General features: G+C 48.6%; 1 protein-coding gene across 1 annotated transcript; it reads right to left on the bottom strand.

Annotated features, from left to right (window-relative positions):
* Positions 1–2103: 2103 nt before the first annotated feature.
* Positions 2104–7817, bottom strand: LOC109777854 (homeobox-leucine zipper protein HOX32). Its single transcript, XM_020336412.4, has 18 exons — positions 7299–7817; positions 6329–6488; positions 5947–6062; positions 5777–5867; positions 5586–5681; positions 5392–5505; positions 5200–5283; positions 4813–4968; positions 4661–4735; positions 4440–4546; positions 4139–4331; positions 3845–4033; positions 3675–3755; positions 3453–3587; positions 3046–3368; positions 2803–2908; positions 2556–2705; positions 2104–2451 (listed from the first exon to the last, which is right to left on the bottom strand). Exons 1-18 carry the CDS (start codon positions 7562–7564, stop codon positions 2305–2307), a joined length of 2589 nt encoding a protein of 862 aa, XP_020192001.1. The 5' UTR covers positions 7565–7817; the 3' UTR covers positions 2104–2304.
* Positions 7818–11887: the final 4070 nt, after the last annotated feature.

Genomic DNA, 11887 nt, shown 5'->3' with positions numbered 1-11887 from the left:
TTTTCTAGAGGTTTACCGGAAGACTGAAGACCGAGGCATCCCATGACCAGATATGCAAAGATCTCGTTGAGCATGAGTGGTAGCTACATGGGCGATAATATGCTTAAATTTGCTTAATTGTTTTCGGAGCATTTTGTTTCACTGTATTATGTTTCGCTGTATTATTAGCCGCATTCAGAAAATTTGTTAATTTAGATTAATGGGTGTCTTCGGACCCCATTCTTTGTTAAAACTTGGATTCATGATTTGAACCTACGGATATTAAGATATTACTGAATTGGTTGACGGACTTGACACTGAAACGTGAAAAATTGAATTATAATGATCTGAACCTTGAGTTGGAATAAAGTTTGTATGCACATCCATACAAAAATATTGGGGTAACAAATCGTAGAGGCTAGGCTGTAGTTTTGGGAATCCGAGTTTGCACACTACCTCTGCCACTTTTTTGAAATTATGAAGTGCGTTACAAAATCCATTTTGGATGCTACCTATATGAATCTGTTGATTTTTTGGTTCCTAGAGGGAACGGGAAATAGCCCAACAATGGTTTTGGTCTTGTACCCCTCCATCCCTCTTCTATCCGAACTTAGGCTTTTAGGGTTTCACGTCTTCTGCCGGTGCCGGCGCCCGTTTCCTGTGGCCTTAGGCCATGGAGACCTGGTGAACCTCGCCCTTATCGGCGGGAGGGCCTCCGCTCCGATTTTAGGTGTCTATTTAGGGTTTGTGCCATGTTTGAAAAGGCAAGACAACAGCGGCTCCATGAAGATGAAATAAGATTCTCTTCACCTAGCCCTTGTCTCGGCGGTGCGTCTAGCATTGTCGAAGAGCGTGTGTAGATGTGTCTCTGGTAGACCCTATAGGATTTGAACGGAGTTTGCCTATGGTGGATCTACTTGAATCCAACTTTCGTTCTTGTGCATTCGTGTGTCTACATGTTGAATACTTTAGATCCACGCTTCTCTTCATTGGCGACGATTGTTGTTTTGGTGCGCTGATCTTGTGGGCCTTAACACGAGGACTTTTCGACTGTCAACTACAACAAGATTTGCCCGGCTCTGACAAGGGAGAGACGATGATGGTGACGCGTCTTGGGCTTGCTCCGGTGCTCATGGTCGTCGCTAGGTGGTTTATGGATCTGGATGTATCTTCGGTTTGCTCCGGTGCTTATGGTCGTCGCTAGATGGTTTATGGATCTGGATGTATCTTCGGTTTGCTCCGGTGCTTATGGTCGTCGCTAGATGGTTTATGGATCTGGATGTATCTTCGGTTTGCTCCGGTGCTTATGGTCGTCGCTACGTGGTTTATGGATCTGGATGTATCTTCGGTTTGCTCCGGTGCTTATGGTCGTCGCTACGTGGTTTATGGATCTGGATGTATCTTCGGTTTGCTCCGGTACTTATGGTCGTCGCTACGTGGTTTATGGATCTGGTTGTAACTCTTTTTCCTATGCGATTTAGATGTTCTCTTTTTTCATGTGATCTAGATGGAACTTTTGTTAGTACTACTTGAGAACTGCCACGAATAGATCAGAAGTTTTTTTTCGCAAAATAATAGTAATAATACGGTGAATCTAGTTGCTCTTAACGCAACTTGATTTCGGATTGAAAGGAGTCTCAAAACATCCTCGGGGTCCCATTAAACGCGGAAAGCGAAACCCTGGTTACCTCGGGTGATCGTGCATCACCTCAGGCCATCACCGAGACCCGCGCGGCGCACGCGTCTGGACAGCGAGCCTCCGCTCCCCTCTTCGAAGAAAAAGAAGAAGCGGTCAAAACACGGCAAGTTGGCGCGCCGTCGCCGTCCTCAGGTGCCCTCCGGCCGACCGCAGCTTCCCCGCCTTACTTTCAGTCTTTCACGACCAGCCCACCACCCCACCCCAAGGCCACCCAGCCAGCCACGGAGACCTCACCGGCCGAGACGCGACCACCACCGCCGGTCACCGTCCGGGGTCCCTCCCGCGCCTCGCAGCCGCCCCGCCGTTGGCCCGGGGTCGGCACACGGCCGCATCACGCCTCACCTCACACCAGGCACGCGGGGCAAGCAACCACGCCGTCACCGGGGACCCCCCCAAGATCGAATCACGATCAGTCGGTCACACGATTCACATGACACGCAATCCATTCATACAGCGGGCAACAACAACAACAACAAAGCAGGTAGGCGTGTTCCACAGGGTGATGGATGATGATGATAAAACTGAATGAAAGAGGGTCTTGACTCTAGACACAAGGCAAAAGCGACCGAGCGCCGGCACACGAAGGTTCTTTGCAGAACAGTTTGTGAACTAGTAACTACAAACTACTAGACGAAGGACCAGTTGACGAACATGAAGGCGAGGCAGTGCGGCGCGTCGTCGTCGCCCAGCACCTTCCACGCCACCGCCTGCTCGTACGACACCGGCCGCCCCATGCTCGACACGCACACGCCGCCCGGGAGGTACGCGAAACCCTGAAAAGATGCACACACACACAGCAAAGACAGTTTGAGTTTCAGCACATTGCTGTTCATCATTCAGAACGGTGGCTGGCTCTGCCTGGCTACGTAGTACGCACCTGCTGCATGATCTTGGGGAACTCGGAGCACAGCGCCTTGCGGCCGTCGTCGTCGAGGATCTTCTCGAGCGAGATGTCCTGGAGCGCGATCAGCGTCGTCTCCAGCATGTCGAGCCCGGCCTGATTGGCGAAGGTGAACACCGGAGCAGCCTGAAATTGTTGCAAGCCAAACATTTTTGTTGTTAGGCCCAGACAGCACCAGTGTGAATATATGTGCTGTGACAACATGATCAAACACGCAACCGACCTTCAGGGAACAGCACATGATTGAATCCGAGTGCTGCCACAGCGCCTTCAGGGAAGCGTCCGCGCTCTGTGACTCCGTGCATAGGAGTTCCGCCCCAGTGTGAAACCTGGAAGTTTTTCACGCAACCAAATTACTTCTCCATTGTGATACCATGGAGTAATAGTACAGGCAGTGCTGCTAAGATGAAATGGATAAATGGCAACCATCTTCAGAGTGAGGGAAAAAAAAGAGACAGCCATATACCTGTAGCTCCTGCCGATCCACCTCGCAAGCGTGTGAGCCTCAGGAGATCCTGGAGGGTTCTTCATTTCAAGCTGTCCACCAGGGCGGGAAGGGGCTATCGCCATGGCCACTCTCTGCACCGATGCCACAACAGTCCTCACATACTGCCTCGCCATTGCCGCAACACTCTCTCGAAGGTGGTTCTCATACGAGAACTGGAAAGCAATGGTAAGCACTGATCTTGTGTTGCTGGTGCTGGATGCGTCGCTGGGAGCACGAGTCCCACCAGGTCCAACCTCAAGAGTGGATGCAAGGTCAAGTGTACGTGTCGCAGATGGTGCATCCTACAGTTTTAAGTGCATAACACCAAGTTAGTTCAGTGTTAAACAATAGACAAGATCAATGTTACCAGTGCAAACTATACTAACCGTCTTGGCATCAAGTGGTATCACACGGAAGCCTGACGGTAGCAGTGGAGCATCATCAGCGAACGATTCATCAATCGGCGCAAAGACAAGCTGTGCACATGCACCAGCAGCATTCTCATCAACACCGCTGCATAACTGCCATAGAAGACACAGATTCGTAAGGGCGATGCAACAAATAAAATGAAAATGATGCAAACTAGCTAGTGCCGGCTGAAAGGATACCTGCAGAAGATACATATCTCTTGATAGAACAACTTCATCATGACAGAGACTGTGTCCCTCCAGTCTAATAACCTCCAAGAACTGCAATTTAAGAGGTTAGTTTAAGGGACGAAGACCGGTTAAATATGAGTACAAGACAATGTATAAGAACTTAAGCGAACTTGAAATACCTCTTCATGCTCTAAGGTGTGTGCAAGTGGCAGTATAACCTGACTGCCCATAAATCCACTCGCTCGTAGACCAGGAACTGCATAAGGACTAGCTCGCAAAGCAGCGGCAGAATAAGCATCAACACCAGGATCAGCCCATTCAGAGCGGTGCTCCCTCAGAAATCGTACTAGTAGAGCGGGCGGTACATTCTACATGATGAAACCAAGTTCGCCAGGCTCAGTTATGGTCAGGTCACACAAGCATCAACACATCCCCCCTACTAAATAAAACGTAGATGGTTTACGAGTAAAAACCTGCAGCAACATTGAAGCCTTGGCACATAAGACGCCGCCCCCAATTGCAGTAAACATCTGGGAGGGGTTGACATGAGATCCAGCAAGTTTGTTTGGAGATGAGTTGATAGCAATTGTAACATCCTCAGCACGATCACTGCTCATCAGTGACCAGCCATCATCCAGAAATCCATTAACAGCGTCGTTGAAGCCTCTGCAAAACATGTCGAGGACCTTAGTCATGGGGCATGTATGGGATATCTTTTGGTAAACTAAGGTGGTGTGAATGGCATGCACGGAATATTAGAGCATTGCCACAAACCTGCTCAATCTCTGACTAAATGTTCTTAGAACTGCTGGCTGGCGCCCCCCTCCATAGGGCATTTCTCCACTTGATTCATGAGCAATCTGCCTAATGTGACGCAGAGCCTGTAAAAAGTGGACAAGTGATTGTCACTTAATAATTCATATCTTAGTGCCACAGGAACAGGCAAATGCTTAGCACAGACAAAATCCTAATGAAAATGCAATGGTAGAACATACAGCAATTGTCATCTTCTGCGCAAGAATCTTTGGAGACTCATAAAGTGGTCTAAGGACCTCAGGCACACTCCAAGCCTACAAAGAGATAGGATTCTAAGATACAAGTACATATTATGAAAGTTGCAAATTTGATCAAGTATAATTTTGCTTACATCCAAATCAACATGATCTACAATGTGGATCATGGAGCCACCCCCCTCGCAAGGGCGTATTAAATAGCCACTAGGTAGCACCTCGGCTCGGACAAAATTTGGAGCGTTAGGTCCTGATGGACCGCCAGTGGCTTGAGTCAACGATCTCTCACATATCTACATAAGAAGGCAGTGAGTAACGGTTACCAGATCTCAGCACAAACAATATTCTGAACAGTCAACCTAGTAGCATTAACATGGCATCGCAAATGTTACAGTGTAAAGTGTAACAAAAAGTCGTTTGATCCAAACAGACCAAGCCCAACAGAGAAGTTGACAAACAGATGAACAAACCAACATAAATGTCATAATCAATTAATCATAACAAGCAATGAGACATATCAATACCACAAGACTGCCGTCTTCAAGACCGCTAGTGTAGCGGAGAATCCAGAAGTCACGCGGTGCCGCCAAAGTTGTCGGTGCATAAGTCTACATAATTGGAAGAACAATATGTTACAGTCAACACAGAAGACCATATCCAAATAAACCCAGACAAGGGAACCCAAGTCAACTATAACTTGCAAGAGGATGCAATACCTGCATGTAGATAAGCTCAATAGTTCCACCATTACCCGTAGGGATAATTTGGAGCACATCCACACACCGACAGTCACGATACCAAGAGGGGCGATCCTTGAGGATCTCGGCAACCTGTGTGGTAGTAGTCTGTTAGCAGGTGTCTGCTGAATGGAAACAAAAAGGCTCTGTGATGATGAACAACAACAACGTACCTTTGTGGGCTCAAGGCTCACAAGACCGCAAGCTCGGGCTGCTACGCCACTACAATTGTGCGAAACAGCAATGATTCCAATGGAATCCGGACCAGGCTGTAAAGAAACACCGATTTTAAATTTACCGGGTATAAAGAAACTGAAATAATCAACGCATGCCGGAGTTCCACCAGTTGGAATTATGACATTACCTTCATCCCAACCATTTGCACCCAATCGACAGCAGTCCCCGTCGCCTTGGACAGGAACTCTGCCAATGTCTCCTCAGCGATAGCGAGTAGACTGTAACAAACATAACAAATTCAATCAAACTTAAGCAAAATGACATGCAAACATCATAAAAAAGTGAAACTGTAATTACCCTGCTGGGTTGTTCGCGTCCCTTTGCGGACGCGGAACTACTGCGTTCTGCTGCTGCTGGTGCTGACCACTAGTAACAACAGACTCACAGCTTGTGTCTGTAGTCGCTACAGAAGGCTGCAAAGCATCATTCAACAAAAGTTTAGGCGCAGGAGCCAACGATTTGAACAGCAGATAATGCATGAATCCAACACGAATTTGCATTTATTTAGAAGATAACAGTAGCATTCACAGCCCACTAGCCCCGAGGTTTCAAATCAGAGGCCATAACAGTATCCAAGAACTCAAAACTGTTCCTCCTGCTGAAATTATTATCTCTTGGGGAAAAACTCAATGCAAAATGTTCACACGATTTGAGTATCAAGTGATGGGACAAAACTCACATTATTGAGGTGCGTCCGCATGTAGCCGTTCTCGTAGACGAGACGGGACACCTGCTTCTGCAGCCTGTCGTTCTCCTCCATCAGCAGCTTGTTCATCGCAGACAGCTTCCGGTTCACAGTCTGCAGGCGAGAGGCCTCCTTCCGTTGCTTCTCGCGGCACCTACAATCAGAACATCAATCAATCTTGGCAGCCACACCAAAACAAGGGCTGCAAAAATGTCACTTGCTCATGAAGAAAGCCAAGACAGCGATCTTCGACGCGCGCACGAGATTCCCGCGTCGTTGCTAACATTTTTGACATGTCACATCTCAGGTGAGCACCAAGTGTGTTAGGTGTGGAGGCATTGCAGCTACAAAATGCTCTGGCACGAAAGCAACTAATACTATGATCTAAAATCTGAACAAGAACACAAAGCTCTGAAGATAATAAATGCTCCAGAAGGATCACACTTGTTCAGCGAAGATTCAGCAAAAGAACAGCTCTTTTTCTAGAAACAAGAAGCACACACCAAAAAAAGGCACGCCACAAATGGCAAAAACATGGTGAAAGGCATTTAGGGCAGGACACAAGGACTCGATTTCTGGTATTGTCGAGGAACCATCACGAAATCTTAGCAACTTTTAGACCGGTGGAGCCAAAACCAGACTCTAATTTGGGCGCGGCATATGCTACTACTAGGTGCGTGGGTGCCTGCTTCCACGCCCAAATACATCCTGGAACCACTGAGCAGAAACGGGCGAAACGGAAAGCCGCCGCCTGGAAAGGAGACGTGGATTCTTCCTGGAGCCACTAACTAAGCTCGGTGGAAGGATCAGCACCGGAATCAAAAAGTTGAGGACCGAAGCCAGATTTTTAGCCACGGGGGCCGGGCAACCACAAACCCAAGAAAAGACGGCCAATTTCGAGCACCAAGAAGGAGCGGACGCGAGCGGTGAGCCAGATCGAGAGGCGCGGGCGAGGAGGACGCACCTGCGGTTCTGGAACCAGACCTTGATCTGCTTGGGCTCGATGTTGCTGAGGATGGGGCACTCCCGTATGAGCTGCTGCCGGCGCAGCGAGCTGGGCTTGGGGCACTCGCTGTAGACGCGCTCCAGCGCGTCCACCTGCTCCGGGGTGTAGCGCACGTACTTGCCCGTGTCCACCTGCGGCGCCCCGCTGCCGCCGGGCGACGACCTGTCCCGGTCCCGGTCCCTGCCGCCCCCGCCGTGCCCGTGCACCACCATCGCCCCCGCCATCTCGAGCCGGCTACCGGGACGACCGCCGCCGACCGAGTGAGTAGTAGTTGTTGTTGTAAAGAGAGGTTGAGCCAGGGCCAGGGGCGCCGCCGCGTCATGCCCTCCGCGCGCCGCCTCCCGTGGACGCCATAGCCGTGGTGGCGGTGGTGGTGGTGTGCGGAGTCGTTGCGCCGGTGAGGTGAGGTGGAGGGGAGAGGGGAGCGCAGGGAGAGGGAAGGGAAAGGCAGTAGTGGAGCAGAGCGCAGAGGAGATGAACAAAGGGAAAAGCAGAGCCCCGAGCTCTTGTTTATACTGCTGGCCTTCTCCTCGTCTCCCTGTGGACTGTGGTCTCCCCAGGGGCGTTTCCGTAATTTGAGCGCTTTTTCGTTGAAATGTATTTTCCGTCCATTCATCTTATTTTTTGAAAATAAAAAAATCTATATTCGTCAACGAATTCAAATGATTCTCAAAATATGGTAATAAAAGAAATTCACGATTGGAAACATGGCATATTATCTTCACCAGTGTCAAAAACGCTCTTATATTATGGGACGGAGGGAGTACGGTGGTACAAAATAAAAACACTCAAACGAGTGTTTTAATTTGTGTCACTGCGCCACAATAACGCTTTTTGGATTTTCTTTGAGCTCAGGCGTGTCGTACAGTGATCCAAGTGACTTGTAGAAACAAAAACATTTGACTATAGGCCCACAAATCAAACATGTTCCGTAGCAAAAGAATTGAAATTGAACTTGTACAAAATTACATTTGAATTGAAGAAGATCATAGAGTAAAATTCACGATACCGTAACACCCAACTTGTTTTTGCAAAACCTTAAAACACAAAATGTAGAGTTAAGCAAATTCTCGAGCTACTCCATTACATGTTTTGTTCGCATTTCGGACGCATTAGCAAAAAGAGCCAAAACGCCCTATTGCCTGGGAGATAACGATTTCGTGGCACCGCACGGGTCTAATTTTGCAGCAGATTACATAAATTGTCAGTGCATTTTTGATGAAAATTATCGTAATGTATACAATCAGTGCCTCGCCTACATTGTTTTTCATTAGGTGCCATGCATGCTTGGCTAGAACTACGAAGTGTTCACCTACACTTGTATAAATCCTGGTTCCGTAGGATTAAAATGGGCATTGCTCTCTCTTTTAGAGGAGTAGTTTTCAGTTTTCAGGGCTCGAGAGGGCGTGTGCGCTGCCTTGGTGGCGCCATGCTTTTCGTGGCAAGCACATGGCCACGCCACAAGCATGCGTGCTCATTCATAGTCAGTCATAGGGTGGGTAAATGCTTGCGACGGGCCCCGTGCTGCCGGGCTTTTGGAGGTGAGCGTAAACACAAAGCACACCTGCCCTTCCCGTTCGTCAGTGGTTTTCATATCGGGTCGATCGACGTAATAATCATCGTTAAAATAATTTTAATAGGAAAGACCACACTAGTAAAGTCGCTATATGTCCTTCCACCGTCATAATTTATGGAGTGCGCCACAAATCGAGCGCGCGAGCCTTCATATTTGTAGACTGGGGGCGGTGATATGGAGCAGCCTCCATCCGCAACCACTCGCGCGGGAGGGAAGTTTCGGTCCGACCTCTTCCTCTTATGCGCAACCTCGTCAATGATGTCGTCATCCTCCATATGGCTGCTGCTTCCGCCCATGCAAATGCCTCAACTTTTTTCCAATGAAAAGGAGTGGCCGCCAACATGTTCCGCACCCGTTTTCACCCTGTACGTGGAAATCCGCCCTTGTTTCATGCCGGAGCGAACTCATTCACGGGTAGGTAAACCATCATCGTTGTTGTCGCCACTCACCCCCTAAGCCAGTTGCCATCCCTCCTGCTCTGTTCCCCTTCCCTGCCGCCGCAATAATCACTCAGTCGACCATGTCAATGCGACTGAGCCCTCCCCGGCATGATCAAAGAGGACTACAAAGAGAGAAAGTCTTGGGGAGAGGGAGTGGAACTACCCTGAGTGGGTCCGGGACTATGCGCGTTGTAAGGCTAAATAAGCCGTCAGCTGCACCTGCTTCCCTGCTGCCTCTACCTAGTTCGACCGCACTCGACGAGCGCCTTCGCAAAAATGGAAATCACACTCACCATGGCCTTAAAAAATGTGGTCGTATCCCGCATTCATTGACCACCTGGCCGGGGAAGATACGACAGCCGAAGCCTCCCTCACCCGCAAGGTCACTTCCAGAGGAGGAAGAGCCTGTAATTCAATCATTAAAGAATCATAGTTTTAAGGTTGTCCAAATCAAAGTTGTAATCCTTCTTAAAATCCATTTCGTAAATTCATTTTGAAATCCTAGTTAAAAACTTCCATTGTTTAGGTGGTCGGCGTTTGTGCCAACGAGCGTCGATGTGAGATCTTGGATGCCGGCACAGTGGCCCTTGAAGGTGGGATGCGCGTGCGGCTCTCCGGCGAGCCACGCGGCAACGGTGATGGATGTGCCCTTCGCTATGTGGATGGTGTGGGGTGCAGTGGCGGGTGGTCCTAGTAAGGCTGCTATCAGTGTTGGTGGCTAATCCTTGATCCAGATCTGGAGGCCCAGATCCGCCGTGACAAATCTCCTATCGGGGTTGGCTCGATGACTAGGATCCGCGACAATTAGATGTCCCGAGCGAAAGTGCAACGCTTCGGCAATGGCGGTGAATATGCCTACGGGTGTCCCGCCCCCCTCGGGGGCAAAGTCGTGGGCCTCGAGTTTACGGATCGCGAACTGGAAGGTTTCATCACAGGGACGTGAGTTCGGAGGTGATCTGTGGCACGTATGTGTGGGGGCACCGACCCAACTTTCCTTTAACTTTCGCTTTTCAATCAATTATATCTTTTGAACTGAAAGTCCGATTTATTTTTCGATTGCATGTTCATGCTCTTTGTGACGGGGGCTTTGAAATAAGACCACCTCTGAATACGTTTTGACAAGTTTACAAAATTTCACTAAGTTTCACCTACTGAAACTTATAGAAACGAATGATAAAATCACCATATTGTAGAAACTAAAACTTAAAACCATGCAAGGACTCAAACGACTCTGCGGATCTCAAAGCAATCGCGCGGCCGGACACGGCCGGGCAAGTGCGTGCCCCTGCAAAATTCTCGACGCGAGTTCTTTGATTGTCGGTTCCTAGGTTTCTTTTAGTCGTGTTTCGGCCACTCACCGTGCGGCTCTTATCTATGAACCGGAACCTAAACCTGTTCTGAGAATTTTCGACCGGAGGAGACCAGCCATGCATGCATGCATAACCCAAGGCAAAGCAATGACGAAATATGCTTCTGGATTAATTTCACATTGACTCCAATACTGTGGCCTCTGCTGGCTGCTCTGGCACGTAGCATGTTCCAAGTTAAAACCCAAACAGTTTAACAGCATCTCTCCTGCCACGCACAGTACTCCTATATAGGAGTAGAATAAAATCGCTTCCTGTTGCTGCGCTACAAAACAAGCAGCACAACGAAAACCGGCCCATGAGAGGGGGCGCTTTTTTAGACGAGAGTGTACACAACTATTCACATATACTGTTCGACAGTCGGCTCAAAAAAATATACTGTTCGACAGACTGATACGATTCCAGTGGAGTACGTGAGCGCGCTGCTCCGCCTAGCTAGCTAGCCAGCCACGGTTGTCTGTCCGTGATGCCGTCGTCGTCTATGCGCTCGACAGTGCTGTCCTGTCAATCAGTGCAGGCAAATTGTGTGTTCCGTATGTGAGTGAATCTTGCGCTTTACAAAATCCTGTCTGGCCCTTTCGAACAAATTTTTGGATTCCTATCCAAAAGCTCGACCTGTCCCAACATACAAGGAATTCTATCACCAGATTTTTCACGCTGCCTCCGTCCATAATTAGTTGACGCTGAAATGGATGTAAATATATTAAAAAAAGCAATGTGTACACGGGAAGAAGGGGGGGGGGGGGGGGGGGGGGAGAAAATAAATAGCTATTGAATTCATGTTTTGGGCAGCATTAAGAAACTCGGGTTGGACTCAAAAGATGAGGGCAAATCTGTCTTGGGAGATAAGTGTCAATTCAATTCTTGAGACAATCTGATATTTTCCTTTTCGCCTTGTGACCCACAAGACTCGAAGGATTTCTGGTGTTTAATTCTTGGAAAATTTCACCCTTTTTTTGCATCTACACATTTCAACAACCCATTATAATGACACCCATAGCAATCCGTTGAGGAAGATCCTGAGTGGCCAAAATAGTTTCAACAAAGATTGAAAATCCGCTCCTTCTGTCGGGTGCTATAGAGAGCCAAGATTTTCAGGCAAATTCACTATCCCAGAAAAGATGCAAAGGTATTCATGAAAATGTGCATGAAGAGGCTTCTCGT

The sequence above is a fragment of the Aegilops tauschii genome, chromosome 5, assembly GCF_002575655.3.
Source record: "Aegilops tauschii subsp. strangulata cultivar AL8/78 chromosome 5, Aet v6.0, whole genome shotgun sequence".
NCBI classification, from domain to species: Eukaryota; Viridiplantae; Streptophyta; class Magnoliopsida; order Poales; family Poaceae; genus Aegilops; species Aegilops tauschii.
This window is presented reverse-complemented; position numbering and strand designations above follow the sequence as displayed.

What these genes read in the sequence shown, in the direction of transcription:
- LOC109777854 (XM_020336412.4), bottom strand. Translation starts at nt 7,564, where the DNA reads ATGGCGGGGGCGATGGTGGTGCACGGGCACGGCGGGGGCGGCAGGGAC. An exon ending in TTGAAGACGGCAGTCTTGTG is followed by an intron (nt 4,969 to 5,199) that starts GTATTGATATGT and finishes CTTCTTATGTAG; the next exon opens with ATATGTGAGAGATCGTTGAC. An exon ending in TACCACTTGATGCCAAGACG is followed by an intron (nt 3,369 to 3,452) that starts GTTAGTATAGTT and finishes TTAAAACTGTAG; the next exon opens with GATGCACCATCTGCGACACG.